This window comes from Sus scrofa, chromosome 9 (genome assembly GCF_000003025.6).
Source record: "Sus scrofa isolate TJ Tabasco breed Duroc chromosome 9, Sscrofa11.1, whole genome shotgun sequence".
NCBI lineage: Eukaryota > Metazoa > Chordata > Mammalia > Artiodactyla > Suidae > Sus > Sus scrofa.
The window spans coordinates 6,283,558-6,310,332 of record NC_010451.4 but is presented as its reverse complement, the minus strand read 5'-3'; the positions used below and the strand labels follow the sequence as shown (position 1 = coordinate 6,310,332).

The 26,775-nt window shown below is 58.0% G+C and overlaps 2 protein-coding genes and 1 long non-coding RNA gene across 33 annotated transcripts in view; 1 reads left to right on the top strand and 2 right to left on the bottom strand.

Moving 5' to 3' along the window:
* Window positions 1–15,862, top strand: part of PGAP2 (post-GPI attachment to proteins 2) — a 24,847-nt gene extending 8,985 nt beyond the window's left edge. For 7 of the 27 annotated variants that reach the window (XM_021062428.1, XM_021062431.1, XM_021062430.1 and 4 more), the window contains 6 exons: window positions 1,903–2,077; window positions 7,202–7,370; window positions 11,888–12,140; window positions 12,306–12,412; window positions 13,013–13,121; window positions 13,317–14,340. In XM_021062428.1, coding sequence (XP_020918087.1) covers window positions 1,903–2,077; window positions 7,202–7,370; window positions 11,888–12,140; window positions 12,306–12,412; window positions 13,013–13,121; window positions 13,317–13,447 — 944 coding nt within the window. In that variant the 3' untranslated portion in view covers window positions 13,448–14,340. Of the gene's footprint in view, window positions 1–1,900; window positions 2,079–7,188; window positions 7,371–11,887; window positions 12,141–12,305; window positions 12,495–13,012; window positions 13,122–13,316 lie in introns of those variants that run through there. The other 20 variants (XM_021062437.1, XM_021062440.1, XM_021062439.1 and 17 more) reach the window with 8 other exon arrangements.
* Window positions 2,780–6,454, bottom strand: LOC110255393. Its single transcript, XR_002335526.1, has 3 exons — window positions 5,885–6,454; window positions 5,174–5,322; window positions 2,780–3,240 (listed from the first exon to the last, which is right to left on the bottom strand). It is a non-coding gene; the product is annotated as an uncharacterized LOC110255393 (long non-coding RNA).
* Window positions 14,957–26,775, bottom strand: RHOG (ras homolog family member G). Of its 5 annotated transcripts, none has more exons than XM_021101938.1 (2): window positions 26,669–26,775; window positions 14,957–16,153 (listed from the first exon to the last, which is right to left on the bottom strand). In XM_021101938.1, exon 2 carries the CDS (start codon window positions 16,102–16,104, stop codon window positions 15,529–15,531), a length of 576 nt encoding a protein of 191 aa, XP_020957597.1. In that variant the 5' UTR covers window positions 16,105–16,153; window positions 26,669–26,775; the 3' UTR covers window positions 14,957–15,528. The 5 variants fall into 5 exon arrangements, with proteins under 5 accessions (XP_020957597.1, XP_020957600.1, XP_020957599.1 ...); XM_021101941.1 differs by lacking the exon at window positions 26,669–26,775 and adding an exon at window positions 26,341–26,476; XM_021101940.1 differs by lacking the exon at window positions 26,669–26,775 and adding an exon at window positions 26,033–26,472.

Genomic DNA, 26,775 nt, shown 5'->3' with positions numbered 1-26,775 from the left:
TCACGTTGGCTGGGGCTGCACAGCTGCCCTTCCGATAGTGAGCTCCCTGTCCCCAGGCCTGGGAGGGCAGAATGGCCAAGTTGGAATGGCCTTCTTAGTAATCCACACCACGTGGGCACCATGTTGTGCCGCTGTGAAAACAGGTCCAGAGTGGTTAGGTGACTTGCCCAAGGTCACACAGCTAAAAGGGAAATTAGGCGTACTTCCAAGAAATGGAGCAGACGGTTCCCTCACACCTCCTTATCAGCCCCTGCCTTGGGCACTGCCTGTCCATTCCTGAGGATCTGGTCTTCGAAGTGAGGATCCCAGGGATTCCTGAGGGATCCAGAGCAGCTGGCTTTAGGGAGGGATGCTGGAAGGGACGACGGATACCATTACAACCACAGAATCTGGGTTTGGGCTGCCTGGGGGAGGTGTTTGGAGATATCCAAGGAGTGCAGGACTGTGCTTGGTTTGAGAGGGCCGCCAGAGCCACTCCCACCTCCCCTGGGAAGCCCTGGCCCCCAGAGGGAGAAAGGAGCTTGAGCAGTTGGCCCGGCTGCGTGATGGAGCCTGCAGAGAGGCGGGTGAAGACCTTGGAGAGACACAGCCTCCTGACTTGTTCCGGATTCCAGGAGGCCAGCCTCCCAGAGGACAGGGTTCCTCCTGAGGGCGGGACCAGGAAGAGCCGGGACTTGGTTTGCCGAGGCCCTGGAGTCCAGAGGGCAGGTTCTTTGTGTGTCTGGAGCCAGAGCTCTTTTGGCAACAGGAAGCCTGAACTCGGAGGATGGCTTTCTCTCTGGCTCAGCATGTGGCTTTCAGGAGGAACCTTCCTCTCTCTGTGTCTTGGTTTCTCTGTCTTTCAAATGGGCACAGGGCTGAGTGACGCATCTCTCGAGGACTTGTTTTTTTAGCTTTTTTCCTTCTGCAGACAGGTTCCCCCGACTTTCCCCTCCTAACCTGACCTAACCTAACCTTTCTGCCCAGAGAGGAAGGGGCCAGGAAGGCCAGAACTGCAGTCTGTGACCTGTGAGCCCCACACCTCCCGCACTGCTGGCCCTCCCTCCTATGGGCTGTGCGGCCCCAAGCAGGGTCCTGCCCCTTTCTTGGCCTCAACGTCCCCTCCTGCACACTGAGGGGTTGGGCTGGGATTGCTGGGATATGTGGCTATTGCCGTACCTGACCTTGGATAGCCTCACCTGTGCAGGCCTGCGGAGCCCTTACCTAGTATCTGGAAGGGGGGGTGGGTAGACCCCTGGGCACAGGGAAGCTTCCAGAAGCTGACCAGGCAGCTCTCTCCAGCAAACAGCAAGCCCAGGCTAGCCCTAGGCCTGATTTTGCAAAGCCTTTTACTCTCAGAGCACGTGAGGCAGCAGGCCTGGACAAGCAGGGTTTGGAGGCTCTGCTGGCTTCCATGGAATCCCTTCTGGAATGTGGTGCAGGCACACAGAGCCTGGGAAGGGACCAAAGGTGCAGAAGGGCCCTGGGCCGGTGGGTGAAGCAGTGAGAGCTGGTGGGAGGTTCTGCTCCGAGGCCTGGCGGCGGAGATGGGCCATTCTGTCTGTTGAGAGGTTTTAGGATTCAGTCCTAAAACAAGAGAGACTCGTTCTACCAGCTCCTGGAGTCCTAGGCCTGTCAGGGCAGGCCTAGGCTGAGGATCTTTCCCAGTGTCTTCAAGCTTCATCTTATCACCGATTTGGCTCATTGTCTTTCCTCTGAAATTGAGGGTGAATGTCTCCTGGGATGCTGAGTCCATCTTCCTTGTCCGGGGCAGTGGCTGCCTGGGCTTAGGGGCTGGATGGCCTCCTTCTCAGACTCCCCACCCCCGTAGTAGAGCCAAGCTGAGGACTGAGCACGCAAGCCGCCTTCGCTGCGTGCCAGCCCTGCTCCCTTTGGCCCTGACATCACACCCTCCATCCCCAGGTCTGACAAGATGTACCAGGTCCCACTGCCGCTGGACCGGGATGGGACCCTGGTCCGGCTTCGCTTCACCCTGGTGGCCGTGGTCATGGTCTGCTGTCCACTTATCGCCTTCTTCTTCTGCATCCTCTGGTCCCTGCTCTTCCACTTCAAGGAGACTACGGCCACACACTGCGGGGTAGGGCTCGGGGGAGGGGGGGTGGCACCAGTACCTCTGAGTCAGGCCCAGTCAGATCATTTTTAGGTCCTGATTCTATTGTAACAGGATTAGCCAGCAAACATACTGGGCTGCTGGAGGGGCGGGGGGCGGGGTGCCTGCAAATTGAGGTCCCAAGGACTTGTCTCCCTGTTCCTGCCCTGGAGGTCACTGGAGGGGGGCAGGGTTCCAGAAGCTGGGCAACCCCAGAACCCAGAACCCAAACCTTCCTTCACAGAGGGGCATATTCAGCAGCCCCAGGGCCTTCTGGGGTTAAAGAGAAGACCAAGACTAGGCTGGCAGACACTTGGGCTGCTTAGTGCGGCGCAGGGGCTCTGCCTGTCTCTGTGGGGATGTGAGTGTGAGTGTGTGTGTGAGAGAGAGACTGTGAGGGATGTGACTCTACTGGCTGTGAGTTTGGAAGAGAGACTGCCTCTGTGCCCGCCCAGCTGGGGACCTGATTATGTGTGCGTGCACGTGTTTTCTAGGGTAGAACCCATGACCTCTGAGGTTCCATAGGTGGATCCTAGCTCTGGACAGGATGCTGGGCCGGAACGACATTTGTGCGAGTTCTCTATTGGAATGCGGCCTGCTTGGGCCTTTGTTACTACCCTCCTGGTCCATCCTCTGACTGTATGGCCTGAGACTCAGGGACTGAGCCGCAGTTTCCCCAAATCTAAGACAGGGCCGATAATTCCCATCCTCCTCCTCCTCCTCCTCAGGGTTCGCGTCGAAGTCCAGGTAGAGGAAGTAAGAGGACGGTCTGGGAGTGTGAAGGGTGGGGAGCAGGAGGAGGAAGAGGACTTTCAGACTGGAAGGCAGGGCAGCAGAGGAACGTGGCCTAGGGTCTCGGGGCGGAGGGGGGGGGCAGAGCCTGGACGCGGGCCCTTGGACCAGCCTCGCAGAGAGCTCTGAAGGTCCCCAGTCAGCTGGGCGGCCCGCCTGCCTATAAAGAGCATCTGCTCCAGGAAAAGGGGTGCAACTAGGTGTGGGATCCGAGTGGCACGGGCGAGGGTGCGCTTCTTTGGTTCCTATGACTTGAAGTTCTCCGTCGTCTCCATTTATCAGTGCCTAGATGTGGGCCTTGAGTTGTGGGCAGCCAGTTTGATGAGACCCAGGGCTGGGAGCTGTCAGAGAGAACAGGACTGGAAGAGAAGGACAGACTGGTGACCAGGTGGTCTGAAGGGAGGAATCAGAAAGGGTCCATCCAACAGCCTCTCCTGACCTAGCTTTCACCTTGGAAGTGCGTCAAGTGTTCCATTACCCTGGCCAGCTCCTCTTCATACCTGCATCCTGCAAAGCATTGCTCATGTGTCTCCTCCTTCAAAAAGCCTTCTCCAGCCGCCTTAGAGCAAGCTTAATTACTCCCTCCTCTGGGGTGCCCACAATTCCCTAGGTTCTCTCTTGTCCAGTTTTTTTTTTCTTTTTGCCTTTTCTAGGGCCCCACTAGCGGCATATGGAGGTTCCCAGGCTAGGGGTCGAATCGGAGCTGTAGCCACCAGCCGACGCCAGAGCCACAGCAACGCGGGATCCGAGCTGCATCTGCAACCTACACCACAGCTCACGGCCATGCCGGATCTTTAACCCACTGAGCGAGGCCAGGGATTGAACCTGCAACCTCATGGTAACTAGTTGGATTCGTTAACCACTGAGCCATGACGGGAACTCCCTGTTTTTGTTGTGTTCTTGTTTGTCTTTTCTAGGGCCCCACTAGCGGCATATGGAGGGTCCCAGGCTAGGGGTCTAATTGGAGCTGTAGCCGCCGGCCTACACCAGAGCCACAGCAACTCGGGATCCGAGCCGTGTCTGCAACCTACATCACAGCTCACGGCAACGCTGGATCCCTAACCCACTGAGCAAGGCCAGGAATCGAACCCGAAACCTCATGGTTCCTAGTCGGATTCGTTAACCACTGAGCCACGACAGGAACTCCTGTTGTTGTTGTTTTTTTAGTACTCTTTTTTTTCTGTCTGCACCAGGGATGGACCCTGTACTGCAGCATCACAGGATCCTTAACACACCATGCTCCGCCGGAACTTCCTCTCTCACAGGGTTCTATCACATCGTACTTGTGTCTCTTCCCTGCTAGACTGGGAGTTCTTCACGGTGGGCATTGCATTTAAATAAAGCACGTATTTGCCGAATAGATGGATAGGAACCCCGCCCCCCCACCCCCGCCACACACACACACCAGCCCAGAGCCTTAGGAAAAAGGAAAGCACGGCGTGATGCAGTCATAGCCCATACAGAAAATTATAGCATTTGTAAGGCATATGGAGTTGGATGGAGCAGGCTCTAGCCTTCGTGGCTGGCTCCAAGGGCTAATGGGATCAATAACCTCAGCATACTTATAACCCATTCTTAGTCCGCTACTTAGGGGCTAAGGCAAAGGTAGTTGCTGGAGGTGTACCTGGCCCCTCTGGGGCAGGGTTAAGTCCCTAGTGATCCCAGGAGTTTTTTGTCCGCACTCCCTGGGACTGTTATGATGAATCACCTGGGCAATTTCATATATGCTTTGAATTTCTTACCCAGAGTATCCCAGGAATGGCCAACCTCAGAAATAAAAAAAGTAGCCTTAGTCTAATATCTCTATAATTAGATGATGTTGGCTCTGCCTGCATGTCCCCAGGATGGGGGCCACCTTTTCTCCCCAGGCAGCCTATTCTTTTTTTTTTTTTCAGGGCCACAGGTGTGGCATATGGAGGTTCCCAGACTAGGGGTGGAATCAGAGTTGCAGCCACCAGCCTACGCCACAGCCACAGCAATGCTGGATCCTTGACCCACTGAGTGAGGCCAGGCATCAAACCTGCATCCTCATGGATACTAATAGGGCTTAAGCCCCCTGAGCCATGACAGGAACTCCACCTAGGCAGCCTGTCCTGAGGATACCTAGTAACTAACAGATAGCAAGGTCTTTTTCTTTCTTTCTTTCTTTCTTTTTTTTTTTTTTCCGGCTGCCCCGCGGCACATGGAGTTCCCAGGCCAGAGATCAGATCAGATCTGCACACAGGTGTAGCAACGCCAGGTCCTTAACCCACTGTCCCAGGCCGGGGATCAAACCTGCATCCCAGCACTCACAAGACATGGCCGATCCTGCTGTGCCACATCGGGAACTCCAGCAAGCTCTTTCGTACAGTGAGCATACACTCTCTTTCTGGTGAAGCTCTGTCTTGGCTCTGGCTCTGCTTCGAGACCCCTGGAGCTTCCCATCTGGCTTCCAGCCAGCCCTGCAGAGATGGGAAGGCAGTCGGGGTGGGGGAAGGGAGTCCCCGGCCTTTACTCTTCTCAGGTAGCATAGTTGCAATTCCTTCAGCATAATTCCAAGCTGGCTTGGCCCAGCTGATCACTGTTCTCTCCTAGGCTCTGATAGGGTACAGGACTTCCTATGGCCTGGGCGGTACAGCCAAAAAGCAGGACCATTCCTAGCACTAGCCTTTAGACCTCTGTTAATCAGCCTGAGCTGCTCCCAGCTGTTTCTGCGCAGATATAAGCTGGACACCGATACCTCACATTCAGGTCTGTCTAGATCTCTTTTGGATCCTGCATCTATTGTCTAAGCTAATTCTGAATCTAAGATTAGCTAGCTCTCTATTAGCTAGCTCTCTAACGGGGCCCAGCGAACATGCTCGATCCTGCTCCAACAAAAAGGGGCTAAATCCTATTCTGCTATCTCGCTTTCCCTTCTAGAAACCTGCCTATATCACTGGATTCAAGCCTCAGAAAGGTCCCCACCCCCGTCTCTGGCAAGGAAGCTGCTGGAGGCTGACCGCAGCCACTACTGCTTCTTACCTTTGCAGACTGTTCTGGGATTATGACATGACCTTTTTGGTCCTGGGAAGGCTGTGTGCCTGAGCAGGCGTGGAGATCTGGGCTCTGTGGGCGGGAGGCAGGCACTAGGGAACTGGGGGTGGGACCCTCATTTTAGAACAGTCTCAGTCTGACCAGAGCCCTCAACCCGAGCCCGGGATCCTTCAGCACCCAGTGTGAGTGTCGCGCAGTGCAGCCCCCCCTCCCCGATTCCTTGATGCTGAGCTCAGCCGGTGGACTAGGTTCCCTTAATGGAGGGAGGTCTGAGTACCAAGGGGAGCTTGGGTCCTAGGCCTTTTAGCATAAAGCCGTCTCTGTCTGTCCTCCAGAAGGGAGCCCAGCTTGATGTGTCGTGGTGGTCGGGGCGGTGGGGGTGCGGAGGGAGTTCTCTGCCTTGGGGGGCCGGGGGGAGAGGGAGCAGAAGAAGCCACCTCCTTAGTCTAGGTCTGTCCTTCCTCGGTCCGGCCCAGCACATAAGGCTCAACCTGAGTGGAGAAGGTTCCCGTGACCCTCTGATGCCCGAAAAGCTTGGACTGGGTGACGTGGTCTTAGGAAGGCGCGAGAGGTCTGGGCTTCTTGGAGGGACCCTGGTATCTTAAGGTCAGGGTACTGCTGGCCTGAGGCTTGGATCATTCTGAGCCTGGGGCTGAGACGGCTGGCAGCCTGCGGTCCCACTGAAATCGATTTGGGGGTTCTCCCACTGTTCCTCGTCAACCTTGGGTGAGGAGCAGGAATGCGGTCAGACAGGGTCCGCGGGAGGGCTTGGGCTCGTCTGAGCCAAGCGTCGTTTGTCTGGGCTTCTTGGCCTGAAGAAAGCCTGACGTGGAGCCTTAAGCTGTTAGGCAGCAGGCCTGAGGCCCGATGTTTGATCCTGGCAAAGTTCTGGGCCTTCATCTTCTCTTCCGTGGAATGGGAATAACACCCCGTCCACCTCTGACCCTTCTCCTGCGCGGGTATCAGGGTGAGGGGAAGGAGGAGGGCCATCGGAGCCCCCATGTCCAGGCCACCGGGAGCCTCTTTTCTGCAGACTCTGAGAGATGCACCTAAAGGACCAGTGCGCCCAGGGGGCGCCTGTGAGCGACCCCGCCGCACTCTGCTGTCCCTGCCCGGTTCCCTCCGCACCTCCTGCTCCTCTGCGTCGTCGCTGTCCTTTCTCTCTTAGGCCCTTCCTTCGCCTTCTGCACTGGCTCTTCCCTAACCCGAGAAGCCAGCTCTGGAAAAGGCCCGCTTTCCGAGGCCACGGTCTCCCGCCAGGCCTCAAGTCACGTCCCTCGCCCGCCTGGGCACCACTCCCTGCAGGATGTTCTCTGCGGCCTCCCAGCCCTTGGACCCCGATGGGACCGTGTTCCGGCTCCGCTTCACCGCCATGATCTGGTGGGTCATCACTTTCCCCGTGTTCGGCTTCTTCTTCTGCATCATCTGGTCCCTGGTGTTCCACTTTGAGTACACGGTGGCCACTGACTGTGGGGTGAGTGCCAGGCTCCCCAGCACCTGGGTCAAGGCCAGGTCAGGAGATGGTGATAAGCTGGAATCAGAGAATAGGAGGAGAAAGTGGGGGGATGGAAAGAGGGGAGAGGGGTGGGGGGGTAGTCAGAGGTCGGGGGGACTTGGGAAAGTCGGTCCCAGTCTTCCAAGAGTAGCAGAGGGTCGGAGAGGGTGCAGGGAGCCGAGGGGGTGTGGCAGACGGGAAGGGTGAGAACAGGCAGGCAAGATTGGGAGAGGGAGAAGGGGCTGAAGAAGGCCCAGACTGGGCGGGAGGCCAAGGCTGAGGAGAAGGATGAGGCCAGGAGCCGGGAGAAGTAACAGATGGCTTTGCCCAGACGAGGGGCCTGACCTGAGAGGACCCCTAGCTCTGCGCCGGGTTCTTCCAGCTTCGCTTCTCCTCCAGCAACCTCAGGCCCCATGACCGTGCCCACTCAGGGCTCTGCCAGCTAGAAGCCTAGGAGGAGTTCCTGCCTCTAGCAACTCTGCTTCTCCTAAGGGCCCAGGGCTGGAGGTTCTGGGTCAGGGGCATGGAATTGGACACGGACAACTAGCGTCTTATTCTTTTTTTTTTTTTAGTTGAAGTGTAGTTCATTTGCAGTGTTGTGTTAGTTTCAGGTGACAGCAAAGTGATTCAGTTATACATGCATATCGATCTATTCTTTTTGCAGAGCCTCTTCCTTTTTAGGTTATTACAAAATATTGGTGTAGTTCCCAGCATCTTATTCCTACAAGAGACAGACCTAGGCACAGATAGTCACAGTACTGTGAGATGAGATTCCTTTCGTGATAAAAGGGAGCAAAGAGGTGGCGGGGCCCAGGAGAAGCACTTAACCCAGCTTGGCTTCCTGGAGGAGGGAGAGTTGTTGCTGTGGAGGCGAAGAAGGATCTTTGTGTCCTCATTTATTTTTTATTTTTTTTATTATCTTTTTCAGCCGTACCTGGGGCATATGGAAGTTCCCAGGCCAGGGACCAGATCTTAGTCTCAGCTGCAACCTAAGCCACATCTTCAGCAACACTGGATCCTTAACCCACTGCACCCAGCCAGGATCGAACCAGCGCTGCTGCAGAGACAAGCCAGATTATTAACCCACTGTGGCACAGTGGGAACGCCACAGAAGGATCTTTATGAATGCCATGCTGACAACTTCTGATTTTATCTAGAGGGCAATAGTGAGCTTTGGAAAGATTGTAAGCAGGACAGGGCCATGATCGGATTTGAGCTTTAGAAGACGGTTTTGGCTCCTGAGTGGAGAACAGATTTAAGGGCAGGGGGTGGAGTTCCTTTGTGGTGCGGTGGGTTAAGGATCCAGCACTGTCACTGCAGCAGCTCGGTCAGTGCTGCAGCATGGGTTCGATCCCTGGCCCAGAAACTTCCACATGTCCCAAACAAACAAACATACTCCCTAAGAGTAGGGAGACCAGTAAGGAGGTTAGTGTAATAGCTCGCGGTACAGGGGGGACCGGAGCCAGGATGGCGACCATGAGGATGGAGAAGAGGGCATGGAGCCCCGAAGCCAGGAGCCAGTAAGACTGATAGGAATGGCAGTTTTTGTCCAGTTGGCAAGGGGCCGGGGTGGATGGGGTCGGGGGGCGGGTGGGCAGTAAGTTATAAAGAAAAGTGATCCATAATTTTAGGGGACTTTCATCTGAGGCCCAAGGAAGGGGTCTCTAATGGTGAAATGGGAGGAGCTAAGATAACAAGTAGAGAGGATCCCTGCCTTTAGACCGTGTGCGTTGCTAACCCACTGCCCTGCCCTGTCCTCCAGGCCAGAGTTTCCGGTCTTGGGGAAAAGGGTTGTGTTCCGGTCTCTCCGTACTCTTAGCCCTGGGCTTGTGGAGAGGTTTGGGGTGAGCTGTGTACCTGGGCTCTGACAGCTCCTGATGTTGCTTTTTTTTGGTATAGTTAGTGAGTGTGGAACCTATGCACTTGGGATGGCAGGGGTTGTGTGTGTGTGTGTGTGTGTGTGTGTGTGAGAGAGAGAGAGAGAGATGAGGGAGACAATTCCTGCTCTTATTTTATTTTATTTAATTAATTAATTTATTTATTTGCTTTTTAGGGCCATACTCGCGGCACCTGGAGGTTCCCAGGCTAGGGGTTGAATCAGGGCTGCAGCTGCTGGCCTACGCCAGAGCCACAGCAACGCAGGATCCAAGCCGCGTCGGCAACCTACACCACAGCTGACAGCCCCGCTGGGTCCTTGACCCACTGATCGAGGCCAGGACTCAAACCCCCGTCCTCCTGGTTTCTAGTCAGATTCGTGTCCGCTGCGCCACGACGGGAACTCCCCCATCTCTACTCTTTACCTGTTTCCCAGCATTGGTCTGGGCTCTCCCAGCCACGCTTTAGATGCTGGTACTCTTCCCCCTAAGGCAGCTGAGACTGGGGCTGGATTTTTCAGAATGAACATTCCAGGAAGTGGCGGCAACATTCCTACTGCTAACTACTCAGGGACGTACTCAGAGGGGCAGAAAAGCTCAGTAAGGAGGCTCGGAAGTCTCAGAAGTGTCCCGTGAAGATAGGATTTGTACCTCTCGCCCCTATGTTAGCCTTCCCACGTTACAGCCACCTAGCTATGGCCGATTTTCAGGCTTTTCAGGGAAGTTTGTCTTCTGAAAGCCCTCACCTGTACCCGCTGCGTACCAAAAACGGTAGATGCCTTGTACACATTATATTCGGGATTCACCATCACCCTGCAAGGTAGGTGATATCATCCTTACCTTGCCAATGAAGACATTAAAGCTCAGAGAGGTGCAGTGACTTGCCCAAGGTCACCCAGCTGATAAAAGCAGAGCTGGGATGCAGACCCAGGTCTGTGTGGCTCCAAAGCCTCCAGGCTGCCTCTTCACTGATTGCTCAGAGCCAATGTCTGAGCCTGGTCTCAAGGCACCACATCTTAAGCCATGGCCTTGAGAGCATCGCTCTCTCTCCGAGAGCTCTGCACTTAGCTTCCTCTGACAGGGCTGAGGGGGAACGCATCTCCTTTTCTGTGAGGCTGTGAAGGCCCTGGCTGGTCCTGCCTCCATCACTGCCTGTCTCCCCAGTCACTGCTGGGACCCATTCAGCAGCCCCACTGGGAGAAAGGGATCTTCCAGAAGTCCGTCTCTGAGGACTGGCCCTGCCGTGGTCACAGCAGGCTCATCCCCTCTCTGCGTTGCTGGGCTCTGGCACTGCTCTGGCTCTTGCTGAAAATCTAAAAAGTCCATAGAAAGTGGGGCCACAGACCGGTAGCTTCTGCAATCATAGAATCTTTTAGAAATGCAGATTCTCAGACTCCACACCTGCATTCTCTCACAACCCAAGGTGAGTCGTATGCATATTAGTTTGAGAAGCACTGCTGTAGGCCCCCCAGTCTAAGAGATTCCTGGCTTCCCTGCCCCATTGAAACTACTGTTCACCCATCCCCAATTCTTGCACCTTCCCATATAAGCAGCACACCAGTCCTGCAGCTGTGTGATATTATCTTACTTCCTCTGCTTTAAAGAATGATATTCCAGGAGTTTCCGCCATGGCTCAGCAGAAACGAATCTGACGGAACCATGAGGTTGCAGGTTCAATCCCTGGCCTCGCCTAGTGGGTCAAGGATCTGGTGGTGCCATGAGCTGTGGTGTAGGTCATAGTCGTGGCTCAGATCCTGTGTTGTGGCTGTGGTGTAGACCAGCAGCTGTAGCTCCAATTCGGCCCCTAGCCTGAGAACTTCCATATGCTGTGGGTGTGGCCCTACCACACACACACACACACACACACACACACTCCAGTTCCTAGAAGAATAAGGAGAGATGGATGAGAGAGATGCATAAGAACAGGGTTGGAGGTCCCTCATGGCTCAGCCTTTTTAGGGATCCAGCATTGTCACTGCTGTGGCTCTGGTTACAGCTGTGGTGTGGGTTCCATCCCTGGCCCAGGAACTTCTGCTTGCCACAGGTGCAGCCAAAGAAAAAAAAAGAAAACGATCACTTTCTTAGATGACCTCAGATTAGAAGCACCCTTCTTTCTTAAACATGATCAGAGTGGGGGTACCTTCTGGCCCAGCCCCCCCAGCGTCTCACAGCACCCTCTGCTGCCTTGGCGCCCCTGAGCAGAACAGGTGCAGCTGGGAGCAGTCAGGAACAGCTCAGCTGGGCAGTGAATCCAGTGACCTCCCAGGGAAGTTCAGATGGTCTGTGACTCTTTTCTGTCCTTGGGACTGAATCTGGGGTGCTGGCCTCCTGAAACCAACTGCAGGGCGTTATGCAGGGCCCAGCCCTGAGCAGTGGCTGGGAGAGCATCTGCACCTGTCTCCAGCTTTCCCCGCCCCTGTAGGGAGATGGAGCCGGTTCCACTGTGCCCCGCAGGCACCCCGGGCTGGCTGGGGAATGAGAACCAGGCACCTTGGGGGCCCAGAACCTGGAGGGAGGGGTGGGAGCCGGGCCTTCTGAAGGTCAAGGGGATACAGGGGTGGAAGGACTCACGGTGGGCGGGCCAGCAGGGGGCCGGCACCCAGATGGCTCACACCTCTCTAGGTGCCCAATTACCTGCCCTCCGTGAGCTCGGCCATAGGCGGGGAGGTGCCCCAGCGCTACGTGTGGCGCTTCTGCATCGGTCTGCACTCGGCGCCCCGCTTCCTGGTGGCCTTCGCCTACTGGAACTACTACCTCAGCTGTGCCTTCCCGGGTCCCTGCTACCGCCAGCTTTGCCGCCTCAACTTCGGCCTCAACGTCGTGGAGAACCTGGCGCTGCTCGTGCTCACCTACGTCTCCTCTTCCGAGGACTTCAGTGGGTGCCCAGAGGCGGGCCGGGAAGGGCGGGGGGCGGGGGGGGGGACCTCCCCGCCCTCCCCCTTCCCCTCCCCCTCGCAATCCCCCTTCCCCCCTCCCCCCTCCCCCCACTGCTCTCCCCCCGCGGGGCCCTGGTGGCCCCAACCGCCCTCTCTCCCCGCAGCCATCCATGAAAACGCCTTCATTGTGTTCATCGCCTCATCTCTCAGTCACATGCTGCTCACCTGCATCCTCTGGCGCCTGACCAAGAAGCACACAGTAAGTCCGGAGGTACGGTCTACCCCTGGGGGGGGGGGGGCCCGGGCGGCCCCGAGGAAACTCAGGGACGCTGGTCCCAGGGATGCCGGTCCTGGTGAGGCGGGAGCGCGGGTTCTACTGGACCGAGCGCTGGGGCGGGGCTTGGGGCCACGGGGAGGGGGGCTGGTCCGACTCCAGGGCTGCGTTTGGGTGGCAGCCTGGAGAAGAGCAGAGGTGGAAGCTGCGGGGGGGGGGGGGGGGGAGAGGAGGGGTCGCCCCCAGGCAGCGCTGGGTTAGGGACCCCGAGTCAGGGGGCTGTGGTCTGTCATAACTCCAGTCCCCCCACACACACGCTCTCCCCACAGTATCTAGAGGTGGAGGGATGGTGGGAAACTCCAAGTAACGTTCATACTCATCCCTCTGCAGTGGGAGGGACAGGGACCCCCTGCCCCTGGGCCTTATTACACCCCCAAGTGTAGGGATATGAAACGCCCATCACTCCTGCTGCCCCCGCCTGTGCCCCCTTCCAAAACCAAGGGAGGTCAGACTCGGCCCTTAGGAGTTGGGGCCGAAAGGGGAGGCTGCCCACAGGGACCCACAGGCTGCAAGGTGATCAGAGGGCCCCTCCCGCAGGACCGCAAGTCCTACAACTGGAAACAGCGGCTCTTCATCATCAACTTCGTCTCCTTCTTCACGGCGCTGGCTGTCTACTTTCGGCACAATATGTACTGTGAGGCTGGAGGTGAGAGCGCGCTAGGACCTGTAGGTGGCCCCAGGGGCTCTGGGGCAGTTGTGGTGTTCCTGCCGTGTAGACAGTGGTCTCGGGGTTTGCTGCCGCTGTGTTCTCTGTGTGGCGATGCAGTGGGGGTGACGCACGGAGGCCCCGATGGGCGGGGAAGGAGGCTGAGCATGCCCTGTCCCTGTGTCCTTGCCACAGTGTATACCATCTTTGCCATCTTGGAGTACACTGTTGTCCTGACCAACATGGCATTCCACATGACGGCCTGGTGGGACTTTGGAAACAAGGAGCTGCTCATCGCCTCCCAGCCTGAGGAAAAACGGTTCTAAACCCTTCTCTCCTGCTGGGCGAGAGGCCCACTGCCCCGACACCAGGAACAAGATACCACTCTGGCCGTCCTCTACCCCCTGTGTCCTCTCGGGGCCCTCCTGAAGCTGGGCAGAGGGGAAGGGCGGGCGGGCACAGGACACGGCTTTACCCGGCCCTGCTGGGGTCTCCTCTCCCCCGCCCACTGGAAGGCACCAGGGCCTTCAGACAGCACCACCTGTACTTGGGAAGCCCTGAGAAGCCGAGTTGGCAGGAGAGCTTCACCGTCTGGTGCTAAAAAAGTCCTGAGGTTCTAACCACCATCCGGTTCTTGGCCTTTACAGAGCCACCTCGCGCTGAGGTCAGGGACCACTGAGCAGCGGCTGCTACCAGAAAACCACAGCCATCTCGCCCCGTGAGGTCATTCACTTGACTAATGTGTCTAAGAATTTCCTCTGCACAGTCAGGCCCACGGCCACGGTCCCGCTAAGGCTGCCCAGGTGTCCTAGGCCTGACCTCACCTCTGACTGGTGTGCGCCCTTCTCTGTCTGGGCCTCCGCGTGTCCGTGTGGATGGTGGCGGGTGGGGGATCTATGATTTCCAAGGGCTCTGCCAGCCTGTGCGTCTCCCGTGGAGGTGGGGGGGTTCTGCCTTCTGCCCCCCAGGGATAAGATCCAGAAAAAACACTGGCACAGCTCGTCTTTCCCTCCCCTTCCGAAATCTCTGGCTTACAGACGCTTCCTCCTTGGCACAGGTGTCAGGTAGAGGGGTCAGAGGCACAGGTTCCCACCCAGAACGGGCTCTCTGGTGTCCCCCCACCCCATCCCATCCTCCCCACTGCCTCAGGCCCTCTGCTCTTGGGGTTGTACATTTTATTTCAAAGGAAAATAAATTTTTTTTTTTTTTTTTCCCAACAGTCTGCGCTAGGCTTGTTTGGGGGCTCATCTCTGTTTAATGGAACTGAGGTGAGGGACAGGCCCCTGGGATGGAGGGAGGAAGTCCATGCAGCGTGCGATTCCATGTGGCAGCCTCCTGACCCCCTTAGGCTGGGCGTCTCCGAAGGCTGGTCCAGGCCTGGATTCTGATGAGCAGGAGTGACGGAGCTAGCCCTGTAGTGACTCCAGGCCTGGAAGCTGGGATGCCTGGGGGTCTTGGGTTGAGGCAAAGGCCTGAGTTCCAGACCCAACTCCGTCAGTGAAGGGTTTTTCCCCTTTGGCGTATAAGGGGACCGCTCTCAGATGCACGTCGGAGAGCACCTGCCTGCAGGCTGCTGGCTCTCAACCTCTCCCTTGCTGAGGCCTGGATCAGGGTTTTCCCTCATGCTTTGTATCCCAGTCTGCTCCGCTCAACGGGCCCCTCCGAGGGAGCCCAGCGCTTTGTTAGGGAAATTGGGGGGTCGGGACCACAATGAAGCCTATTGTCTCCTGTACCCTCTTGCGGGAAACAAAAGGCTCCCAGTCTCTGGGGAGCCCTAGCTCAGGCCCAGCCCCTGCCCAACCCCCAATGCCTAGCACACAGGGAGGAGCCAGGGCCACTGGAGACAGGAGGTTTTATTGATGCTGATGGGGGTAGGAGAGGCCCCCAGGAGCCCGGAGGGGGTGGGGTGGGGGCCAAGTCAGTCAGCGGGCGCAGAAGGCCTGGGCACAGGGGCGTAGGGTAGGGCACATGGATCTTCTCAGGATTCCGTGGCTCCTTCTTGGGAAGGGAGAGCATCTTGAGGGGAGCGATTCCAAGAGCAGCGGGGAGAGGTCGGGGACGGCCAGAGCTCCAATCTGAGAAAGCACCACAACTGGCAGCGACATCTGCGTGGACAGCGGGATCAGCTGCTCAGAAGGGAGGGGGCGCTGGGTTGGCTTCTTGGGGAGGGGTCCGACCTCGGCCTGGGGGAGCTCTCAAGAATACCTGGTGCTCCCAGACGGAGTGGGGTGGGGCCCAAAGCCCCTCTCCCCATGGGCCTCCTTAAGGAGCGAAAGGCATTCGGGGAGCCCCCTGGCAAGGGGTGCCAGGATTAGTCCTTAAGGCACAGCTGGGGGCAGACAAGGCGCCAAGGCACAAAGGCACAACTGGTGGGGGGCAGGGGCAGCCTCCAAGCTGAGTGCCAGGGTCACAAGAGGACGCAGGACCGCCCACGCTTGATGGGCGTGGGGTTGAGCACGGCCCGGACGGCCTCAGCAAACACTTCCTTGACGCCGTCCTGCTGCAGGGCCGAGCACTCGAGGTAGCGCACAGCGTGGATCTGCTTGGCCAGCGCCTGGCCCTGCTGCGGCGTGATGGGCGCCTGGCCCTGCTCCTTGAGGCGCCGTAGGGTGTCAGGCTGGGATCTCAGGTCCTTCTTGGTGCCCACCAGGAGGATGGGCACGTCGGGGCAGTGGTGGCACACCTCTGGATGCCACTTGTGCCGCACATTCTCATAGGAGGGCGGACTGGCGATGGAGAAACAGATGACGAAGACGTTGGTCTGAGGGTAGGAGAGTGTGCGGAGGCGGTCGTACTCCTCCTGGCCCGCTGTGTCCCACAGGTTCAGGTTCACGGTGCGCCCGTCGACTGCGCTCTGGGCGCTGTAATTGTCGAACACTGTGGGGATGTACTCCTTGGGGAAGGCGTTGGTCGTGTAGCAGATGAGCAGGCACGTCTTGCCCACGGCGCCATCGCCCACCACCACGCACTTGATGCTCTGCATCGCGGGTGCGGCTGCTGCAGCGGAGGCTGTGCCTCCCTCCCCTTCTGGCCTAGGGACAGACGAGAGGGACTCGTGTTAGGGAGTCCGCCATCCACGGGCAAGAAAAGATGGCATACAGAGGGAAACCAGGCGTTCTCGTCGTGGCGCAGTGGTTAACGAATCTGACTAGGAACCAGGAGGTTGCAGCTTCGATCCCTGGCCTTGCTCAGTGGGCGAAGGATCTGGCGTTGCTGTGGCTCTGGCGTCGGCCAGCGGCTACAGCTCCAATTCGACCCCCAGCCTGGGAACCTCCATATGCCCCAGGAGCGGCCCTAGAAAAGGCAAAAAAAAAAAAGAGGGAAACCCATTCTTTTTAACCTGACACCATCCCGAAATCCTATCAGAGAGACTCAGAGAGACAGACACATGATGGGAGAGAGTCGTCTGAGACCAAGCGGAGATGCTCGGAGGTACGGCGCTGGGGCTGGGGCGTGTGATAGAGCAGGTGAAGCATCTGAGTTCTGAGGCCAGACCGCGAAGGGCAAAATCTGGTTCTGCTGTCTCCTAGCTGTATGACCCCAGACAAGCTGCTTCACCTCTTTATGCCTCATTGTTCTAATCTGTAAAACGGGAGTAAAATAATAGCTCCCCCAGTGGGTTGCTGGGAGGAGTGTGTAAGTCTATATATATAAGTCAGCACATGCAGAGCATTTGGAACAGGCCGGGTCATAACAAGCCGTCAGTGATCATGCGCTGCTTTTCTTTTTCCTGCTTTTTATCTAAGTGTAGATAAAAAGGAGGGGCATAAGCGTAGAGACCGGCCAGATCCTCCGTCAGCCGCGGAGCCCCCGTGCTGAGCAGACTGGGGAGGGCTTCCGGCACAGGACAGCCGTCCGGGTCCCTAGGAGATGCAGCCATGGATGGAGCCCCTCTCAACTCAGGGCCAGCCCCGCCTAACACGCTGATGTTTCAGTTCTAAATCTGACACCCTGGTGAGGGCAACCCAAATGGTGCAGGGAGAAACCTGTTGAGTAGGAAGCACAATTCTCTAGACAGTGGCTGTATCTCATCCCGGGTACCCTGCCGTGGGGAAAAGGAGGAAGAATTCACCCCCTTGTTCCTGGAAGCACAGGAAACCCCATCTGGCCACACACAGCCAGCCTGGCAACTCAGGGCCGGAGACCACTGGCGACTGAGCCGGGGCTGGGACTGGGTCTGGAACCTTGTACATCACGATGGAAGGAGGCAGAGGCTGTGGCTCCCGATGTCTGCATCCCGTCTCAAGGTGGAGTGAGGCCGACCTTCGATTTTCCCCTTAATTCCCTTTTCTGAGACCACGGCCTCTGCCTCTGAAGAATCCGAGGGGCTGGCAGACTCGTGGGTAGAGAATGAAGTACCACAAAGCACGAGTGCTGAGAACACACACAGGCTGGAACAGACTGGCTGGGACTCGAACCACAGCTCCCCCAGCCGGTCCTGTATGGTCTCAGGCAACGTGTTTATGTTTCCTGAGCCTCAAATCTTCTCCTCCGTAGGACACGGATAAGCTTGCCTTCGGGGCTGGGGTTGGTCGGAATAAAACACGTAGGAAGGGTCTGCCGGGAGGCGTGGTGCGGGAAGTGCCCCGTAAATGGGCTGCTGTCGTTGTCAGTGGGGCAGGTGGAGAGGAGTCCAGCCCCAGCCATCGCCCTGGTCCCCCCTGCATCTCACAGGGCCTGGAGGTGAGGCACCCTCTTCCGAGTTCGGGAACAGATCAGCACTTCCGGAAACCTGTGACTATTTATACGGCTGTGGCAAGGGTCCTCGAATTGGCTACTTCCTCTCAGCCATGGGGGACTTTTTCTGGCTAGAATGTGACTTCCTTTCCCTGACGCTCTCTCACAGCCAGGTCCCTGCTCCGGGGAGGGCGCAGCCCTGTTTCAGACACACCCAGATCTCGGAGTACCCCGGTGTCACACAGCTAGAGAGCCTGGGAGGTGGGATGCAAACCCCAGGCACCGTCACCACGGACACAGGTCCTCCGTTTCACTTCATACTCGGCCAGACTGCACCCTGCTCTGACCACCTCTCACCCCTCCGCCTGACCTCTCCACCACGGGCTCCAAAGCCTCAAAAGATCAAATTTGGAGGCGGTAGGGGGGCGGGGGGGAATCCACCCCTGGGAAGCGGAAAAGGAACCCTGGTGGCGTGGAACCCGCATAGGGCCCAGGGCTCGGTCCCAGCTCCCTCCCAGGCCCCAGCTTCCCCTCGGGCCAGCTGGGAGGGAAACGGGTTCCTTCTATGAGACTGCCTCTCTGTTTCACATTAAAAATATTTCCATCTTATTTGCATGAGTAAGTGTGTGTATTCAATCTCAGGAGAGGGCTTCGGGTATGGGTCCAGGAAGATAAGGACCCTCTAGGGCAGCAGAGAATTTCAGACTGGAGGTCAAGAAACCTAACAAGTCTAAGCCCCAGCTCTGCTCTGCTGCTGACGCCGCAACCAAGCAGGGGACACTTGGCCTCTCAGGGCCTTGGCTCCTAACCACGCCATGGAGAGCAAAAAGCCTGTGCAGGGCCCACTGGCTGAAAGGAGCCCTGAAGAGCCCGGGAAGCTGAGGGTAGTAGCCTAGGCCCCCGGGAGTATGGGCTGGGGGAGGTGAGTGAATCGGCAAATGCACAAGACTAGGCACGTGGGGGCAAGTCAGGGGCGTCCATCCTCCCAGGGCTGTGCGGCCTCCCCCTTGGGGAGAAGGAGGGGGTCTTGGGGGGAAGGTGTTGCTGCCATTACTTCTGACCACTGGATTCGCCGGGGACCCCCAGCATCTCCAGAGCAGAACTCTGAGGCCTATAAACGCTCAGTTCCACACACAGCAGGGGAGTGGGCAGGACAGAGTGGCTGGGCGCTCTTCCCCCTCAAGCCCAGCACCAGGTTGGTCCAGGCGGGAAGGCGAGCGGGGAAGGCTGGCCGGCAGTCACAAGGCCCAAGAGACTGGAAGCACAGCTGGCTCCAAGGAGCTCTCCAGGGTGGGGTTATCAACGGGCAGTCAGTAGACCAGCCCTCGAAGGAGCGAGAGGGAGAGGGGAGCTTCTGGGCTGCCAAGGGAACAGGGACCGACACCAGAAAAGGACCCTGAGTGAGGCTGTGTCCAGAAAGAGTTCGGGCAGAAGCAGTGTCGCATCAGGCAAGGGCACTAGATACCCGAATCTGGCCTCCTGGGTTCACCTGCTGACTCTGCCCCTTGATTAGAAGCCCTCACGACGTACCACCCTTTAGCGATCACATGCTGTTACATTATTCGATCCTCCCAACAGCCTGATGGTACGATTCCCATTTCCAGATGAGGAGACAAACTCAGAGCAGTGACAGTAACCCAGTGTCACACAGCTAGACAGCCTGGGAGGCAGGACGCAAACCCCAGTTTTGTGATCCAAAGTCCCTTGTTTTCCTCAACGTGTCACACAGCCTCCAAGTTACCTCGTACCAACTGACGGTGTGACCTTAAGCAAGTAAGTCATTGTCCTTCCTGGAACCTCAGTTTCTTCATCTGCACAGCAGGCGTGATAAAGCTCACCCTCCCGACCGCGAAGGGCAGCGAGGAGGATCCGAAGCCTGAGAATACACGTGCTTTGCAAACTGGGAAGTGCTGTGCACACACAGGAGGTGGCGAGAGCAAAGCTTTTCACGGCAGGAGGCAGGAAGCACTGGGTGCGCGGGCGTCAGAGTGGTGCAGCAGCCCAATCCCCCTCCCCCTTCGGCTCTAATTCAGACCCTTACCCTCTGTCCCAGGACAACGCTTGTCTCTGAAATCCCACAGCCTGAACCCGGTCAAATAAGCTGCCACAGCGCACTTAAGGAGGCTGCTCAAAGGTGGGGCCAGCCTGTACCCCATAGGACGAAGGGAGTCAGTGAGGCAGGCGGTCAAACAAGGAGTGTGGCTGCCTGGGGTTGGGGGTCAACTGTGACCTATTCACTATGTCACTTAAAAAAAAAAAAAGAATATTTGTTGAGTAAATAAATTAATGTTTGCAGATCAGTATAGTATTAGCCGTAATAAAACGACTTGATGAGGCTTTCTCTTCCCAGCTTAATAAGCGATCACGCCTGGTCCCTCATCTTGGCATTCAGAGTTCATCGTAATCTGACAGGGGTTCTGCAGTCAGATAGACCTGGGCTGAAATTCTAGCTCTGCCACTGGGAGCTGGGTAACAGGCCCAACCTTAGAAGGCGGTCACACGAATGAAGTGTGGTGATGGGCAACGCACGCGCCCACAGCAGGTACCCCTGCTCCAGAGGGGTCTCCGCGGTCCTTTGTAGGCATCAGGATGATTCTCGCCTCTGAACTTTCACTCTTGTTCTTCTCTCTGCTGCGTTCCCGCTCCCTTTTTGGAATCTTCCTCACTCGAGGCCAGGCTGAAGTCTCACAGTCCCACGAGGCTACGGAATTCTCCTTCCTTTGAACTTCCACAGCAAGGCCACCCTTTCAGTCCTTCTCTGGCTCTGTGACTCCTTCTCCATGGCCATCCGTAAGTTCCTCAGCTTGCAGGTGGCCCCCTCCCCATGAGAAGCTTGTGCCTCTGGACCCCCCCTACAAAAAAGCTGACTATGGGGCCAGGCAAGCAGGCGTGTGCCCCCACGGCCTTCTGGTTTGCCGGCTTCTGTCCCTGTTTCTGGGATCCAGGGAGACAGGTCAGAAGGCCATACATAGCTGGACCCACACCCCCACAGCCAACAGTGCAATGCTGAATCTTTCTGGACAGCAGTGACAGCCAAAAGCTTTGCCTGGGATGGGGAAAACAAACAAAAAAAACCCTCTCTTCTCAGGACCAGCTTGACCTGGTTCCTGCAGGGAGCACAAGCCACGGGGCTCACCCCGTCTGAGTGTGCTTCCGAAGTCCAGCTTGTCCCCAGTGGGGACTGGTCTTGGGGTGTGGCCCAGGCAGGCCCAGAATGGGGGAGGGAAAGGAAGCAGCAGATTGCCTGATTGCCAGCTCGCTGTGGCCGTTATAGCAGGGGAAGTGTCCCAACTGGGAGTGGGGGTGGGGGTGGGGAGGAATAGCCCTCAGAGATGGGGGAGTGTGGAGGCAATGGGAACTTTCTATAGCCTTCCAACCTGCTTCCCTGAGATGAGGGCTCCCCCTCTGCAGCCCTCCCTGAAACTCATTCCCACTATAGTCCATCCCTCTGGCCATTCTGAGGCTAAGCTCTGGCCACATCGTCCTGATCCCTTCTAGAGGCAGCCTCACGTGCTCTTCTCCAAAACACATCAAGCAGCGCTATTTGCTGTCCTGGAGGGAATCCAGCATTTCTCCCCCATTTCCATCCTTCACCCCCCTGCCCCCCGACCCAGCAGCTCCAGCACCACTGCCACCTCCTCCAGGCAAGTTTCTGTAAATCACCCAAGTGACAAGTGACTTATCCCATCCAAGGTCTGGCCCCCGACTCTCTCCCAGGTGCGGTCTATCTTAGTCACGTGGCAACTGATCTGAATCTTATCTCTTGTCAGCAGACCAGGAGGTCCTAGAGGGCAAGGTCCCGGCTGATCCGTCTCCCCGGGCTGAGCACAGCACACAGTGGCCGTCACAAAGTAGCCGAGTGAACTCAACTTGTCCTTCAGCGCCGTGGCACATGGGAGGTGCTCTCCCTGGAACTCTGCTTCCCTACCTCAGCCCCAGCCCAGAACCCCCTAGTCCTTCACAGCTCAGCTCTGTCCCCAGCAACTCTAGGACACCACAGCCACCCCTTCTTCTGCCCTCCCTTCCCCAGCACTGCTGTTACTGTTCATTGTGCTGAACTGACTGGACGTCCCATGAGCAGGGCACTCTGTCCTGCTTACGTGCAGAAACCCAGCAGAGGGCTGAGCAAAAGCTGCAGCCTGACACACATCTTCCCCCATTGATGCACAGACCTTAATTCTGGGAACAAGGAGGGCCTCCAGGCCCAGAAGACACCGGACAAGGGCAACCAACTTCCTCTCCCCGAGGTGTGCAGTTTAGGGTAAAGAACACGCAGACGGGACTGCCCTGTCCTCAGCCGGCAGGGCACGAGAGGTGCAGCAGGCCCAGCCGGCCCAGTGGTGACGAGGTAGCTGGGAGGACAAGTGGTCCTGATGAGGCCAAGGACTGGGAATGTCTGGAGACTGGGACTGCTCAAGGATGAGGCCAGGGTCAGGGTCAGGAGGAGGGGTCAGAAGCTCTGCCCATGGATCTGCCTGTTTTGCAGGGAGGGGTGAGGAGCGCTGGTACCAAGAGGCTCAGGGGGCTGCAGCTGGGCGAGGAGGAGGAAGCTGGGGGAGACATGCGGTCAGCGTGGGGCTGGGACCAGGCCAAGGGCTGAGTCTCTCTCTTTCTTCCCCTTCTCCGATCAGCAGGGAGAGAACCCAAGAGAACCCCGTTCCCAGCCGTAAAAAAACGCATCCATGCTGGCGGCTTCTCCGCCCTTCAGCCCCTGGACAGGATCCCGCCCTCTGCAGGCAGGGTAAGAGGCACAGCAAGCCGACTCTACCCACGAGGGGCCGGAGAGCAGGAGCAGACAGGACAGCTGAGCCCGGGGACCCGCTCCCTCAGGCCCGCGGCCGTCCTCCTCTAGGCGGCCCAGCACGTGGGGTGCTCCACGAACCCCAGGGCGGGGCAGCTCTGGCCGGGGGAGCCAAGGAGGCTGCCCTCCCCCACCAGGCGGCCCAGAGGAAGGCTCAACACTGGCTTCCTCCTGCCTTCCTCCTCCCCGCCTACCAGCAGCTCAGCAGTCCCAGGGCCCCACGAAAGGCCCGACAAGTGGCACTTCCTTTGCCGTGGCTCATCCTGCACGAGGCTGTACAGAAGTGCCATCCTCCCGATCCTGCCTCCCCCAGCTGAAAATACCCACAGAGGCCCAGGGCTGCCCGGGCACTCCGGCCCCGCCCTGGCCCCCGGGGGGTTTCCACAAGGGAAAAACACATCAGGGAGGAAAGTCCGGCATCTATTTTCCACCTCCAGTGGGGCAGAGCTGGAGCCGGCACGGCCTCCTCCCCATATGCCGCCCCCCCCGCCCCGGGAAACTTCCCGACGCTCTGCCCTCTTCCCTTGTGCTCTGGGGCAAGGGCCACAGCTCGTGGCCCTCAACAGATACTCGGACGGTTCAACGCTGGGCCCGGGGTCAGGGGTCCCGCTGCGTGGAGCCGCTGGGGGAAGGCGAGTCAGAGACAGCAGTGTTCTGGGCGATCTCCGGCGGCACCGACGGGCACCTTCTCAATGCTGAAGCTGAGCCCAGGACACAGAGCTGCCTTGGGTTATACTGAGGGCTGGGCGCAGATCAGGGACAAGGAACCAGGCCTCCTAACCTCTACCCTGGGAATGGGCCTGTCTCCGTGACCTCTTTCAAGACGACCCTCCCCTGGTTTATCCCTTCAGGAAATGGGCCACATGGATCAGGCTGGTGTCTGAAACCTTTTTGCTTCTGGGCCATGACGCCTAGCCCACAGCGGGCAGCCATGATGGAGAAGTGACATTACTGGACTGACGGCCACCCCGTCCCAGCTGAGGAGTGACTGGGCAGAGGCCTTTCCCCCAATGCATGAGGACAAAAGAGGAAGCTGGACCCTGGACAGGAAAACCGGTCTGTTCTGGGGAGGTGGCCCAGGCTTTGTCTTCGGTTTCCCTCCTCCTGGACCCCTTCAAGCCTCACCTCTAGTGGGTCTACACTGGATGAAGGAGGGGTCTTCAGCCTGGACCTGGGCTTCCGTCTTCTTCCCACTTGCCTAGCTACTCTCATTCTAGTATCTTCCCAACTGTGTCCCTCCGGCCACAACCTTTCCGACCTTCCTGCTGAGGACCCCCCAAAAGCTTGCACCAGTCGCCTCATTTGCCCCAACGCTGTGCCAGAAACAACTCTCCACATCCTCGACTCGCCCCCAGGATCTGTGACCACATCACATTAGCTGCTTCTGTTCATGTCAAGTCCTTGACCGTATTTCTTTAGCCAAGACCTCAACGGCCGCCTCCTACAGTAGCAGACAGACACATCTCCCTTGCCCCCCTTCCTATTTCCCCACTTAAATTCCTCCTATTCTGGTCATATTTTTCCAGTAGTGGCTTTCACGCAATTAGCGCAAACCTGTAGGAGGCCCAGATCTTAGGGGGGAGGAACCCCTGGGTCTCATCCATCCTGTCTTCACTCAGAGCCGTGTGAGTTCCTCAGTTATCTAAGGTAAGTACTAGTTTGGCAGGTGGGAAGTCGGGGCTCCTGGGTGGTTTTTACCGAGCCCTGATGCTGGGAACGTGTCTTGACTACTCAGCTTCCCTGAGCTGGGATTTTTATGCTGGTCCCCTGGGATTTCCTCCTGGGGCCAAACTCCCCACATCTCCCGGAATGAAAGGAGGAGAGACAGGAGCACAGCGAAAGGGACAACAATTCATGGGCGAGGGACAACTGCGAGAAGGAAGACGACAGAGTGGGGGATGGTGCTAGACTTGAAACCTACTCTGCTTCGAACCCCACAAAACCTGCACTTGGCTCCGCTCCACTTCTTTTTTCCTCCAGTGGAGAGAAGTAAACAGAGCAGACCTGAGGAGGTGGACAGAGGCGGGATTTCTCAGGATGCATCCCAAAGGCTTGAGGAAGGAGCTCTAGAATGGGGACAACAAGAGCTTATAAAGCCAGGCTGAACTGCAATTAGACTCGGGAGAAATTCCCCAACAGAGGGAGGAGGGGCTAGGAGAGCCGGGGAGTACCAAGGATGCCTGAAGGCTGGGGGGTGGGCAGAACTCCAGAGGGCTACCCACTCCAGGGAACGTGGGCACTGAGCTTGGGCAGGCCCTGAGAGGCAGCAGGGGGGAAGGGGCTCATACCCCTCCTCTTTCTCGGAACTGGAACGAAAACGCTTAAAGCTGAAGTTAGACCAGCTGTGGTCTTCCCTCCAGAATCCTGCCTTGACTGCTCCCTTTCCTTCCATCACACTTAGCTGGCCTGGGCCCATTCTCCCCACCAGGTGGTACTGGAACCACTGAGCCCTGCAGTCAGGGACCTGGAGGCTGTCCCTGAGCCTCCAGGCCTGGCCTCTTGATCAAGCAGCCAAGGGTCTGGGCGATTTTGATTTCCCACGGCCTCTTTCACCAGTCCTGTTCCTGTGTCACTCTCCACCCTGATACCCTGACTGCTACAAACTGCTTCCTCCTACTAAACCACAACCTCACCCACTGCAGGTTCCCTTCATTCTGCTGGCTTCCCCTGCTCTGGGTCTTCTCAAGGCTGAAGGCAGTTATTTTGGCTTCAAAAGATAAAGATGTAGACACGCAGACACTTGCACGGGCACACACACACACACACACGCACACACACACACAGGTTTTCCAGCCCTTTCATCATCTCTGTCACAGGGAGCCTGCAACCTGCCTCTCTGAACTAGGGAGGTCTGAAAAGGCTCTCACACTCACCAAAGATCCTGACCCCAAAGCTGGAGATAAGTGGCTGAAAGAAAAGAGGACAGAAAGTGATCCAGGGGAGTGGGGGAGATGGAAGGAGCAAGACGGTGGATCTGTGCAGAAGCTGGGCAAGGACGTGGAGGGGCAGGGAGAGGACAGAGATGGCCAGAGAGGCAGGGCAGGCGAGAGGTCAGGGGCCGGGAATGACTGCATTTTGGGAAGGGAGGATACAGGAGAGGGTGATGGAAGGTCTGTGGGTAGAGACTGAGGAAGGAACCGAGGAAGGCAGAATGAGCACATGCAGAATTCAGGGACTAACAATGGGGGGGGGGGTGGTTAGGGGATTAGGAGCCTCTCTGCTGCCTCCCAGAAGCCCTATTCTCTCCATCTCCTGAATACAGTACTGCTCTTGTGATGCCATCTCACCAAGGACTCTCAGTGCCTCTGAATAAGAGTCCTACCACTTCTACTCATAGGGCAGGACCAGGCCCCTGCCGTCCTCAGTTCACCCCACAAAGGGCAAAGCCAGGCACAGGTCAACGAGCACAACCCAGGTCTGCTCACTAAAATACCTGTTGCTCCGTCCCAGGGATGAAGAAGCCGGGCCTCGGGAAAACAGACTTCCAGCGAGGGCTGGGGTCGGCGGGGCTCCCCCACCCTCCTCCTGAGCGCCGAGGACCCTTGGGCTGCAGGCGGCGAGTCTGGGTCTGGACGGGCCCGATCTTCCTGGGAAAGAGCTCTTCCTCCCCAGCCCAGAGCTTCAGAGGCAACACACACGGCCCCTTTCACAACCTCACAGGTGTCACAACTGCCAGGGCACAGGCAGCGCCTTCTCCCGCTCAGAGCCCCCTCCCCGCACACGCTTCGGAACAGCCCCCACCTCCGAGTCCCCCCTCTGAGCTCTTCCACTCGGAGACTTTTCCCTCGGAGCAAGAGCCCCTCCGACCTCGGGAGTCCCTCGCGGCTCCCGGGAGCCGGGAGCGCCGCGGTCCGTCCGGAACCCGCCCGGCCCGAGCCGCCGCCGGCTCGCAGGGGCCCGTCCCCGCCCCGCCCGGCCGGCCGCGCCCGCCCAACTTGGAGCGAGCGGAGCACCTCCCGCTGGGGCCTCCTGCAGCCAAACTTGCCGGGCCCGCGCCCGCGCCCGCTCCCGGGCCGGCCGGGCTCCCCTTCCCCGGACCCCCAGCCCGCCGGCCCGCGCCGGGCCTCACCTGGTGCCCTCCCCGCTGCGGGGGAGCTGGGGGCGGCGGCAGCGGCTCGGGGCTCGAGAAGGAAGTGAGAGCGGGAGGCCGGAGGAAGTGGGGGGGGCGGGCCGGCC

What these genes read in the sequence shown, in the direction of transcription:
- RHOG (XM_021101938.1), bottom strand. Translation starts at nt 16,104, where the DNA reads ATGCAGAGCATCAAGTGCGTGGTGGTGGGCGATGGCGCCGTGGGCAAG.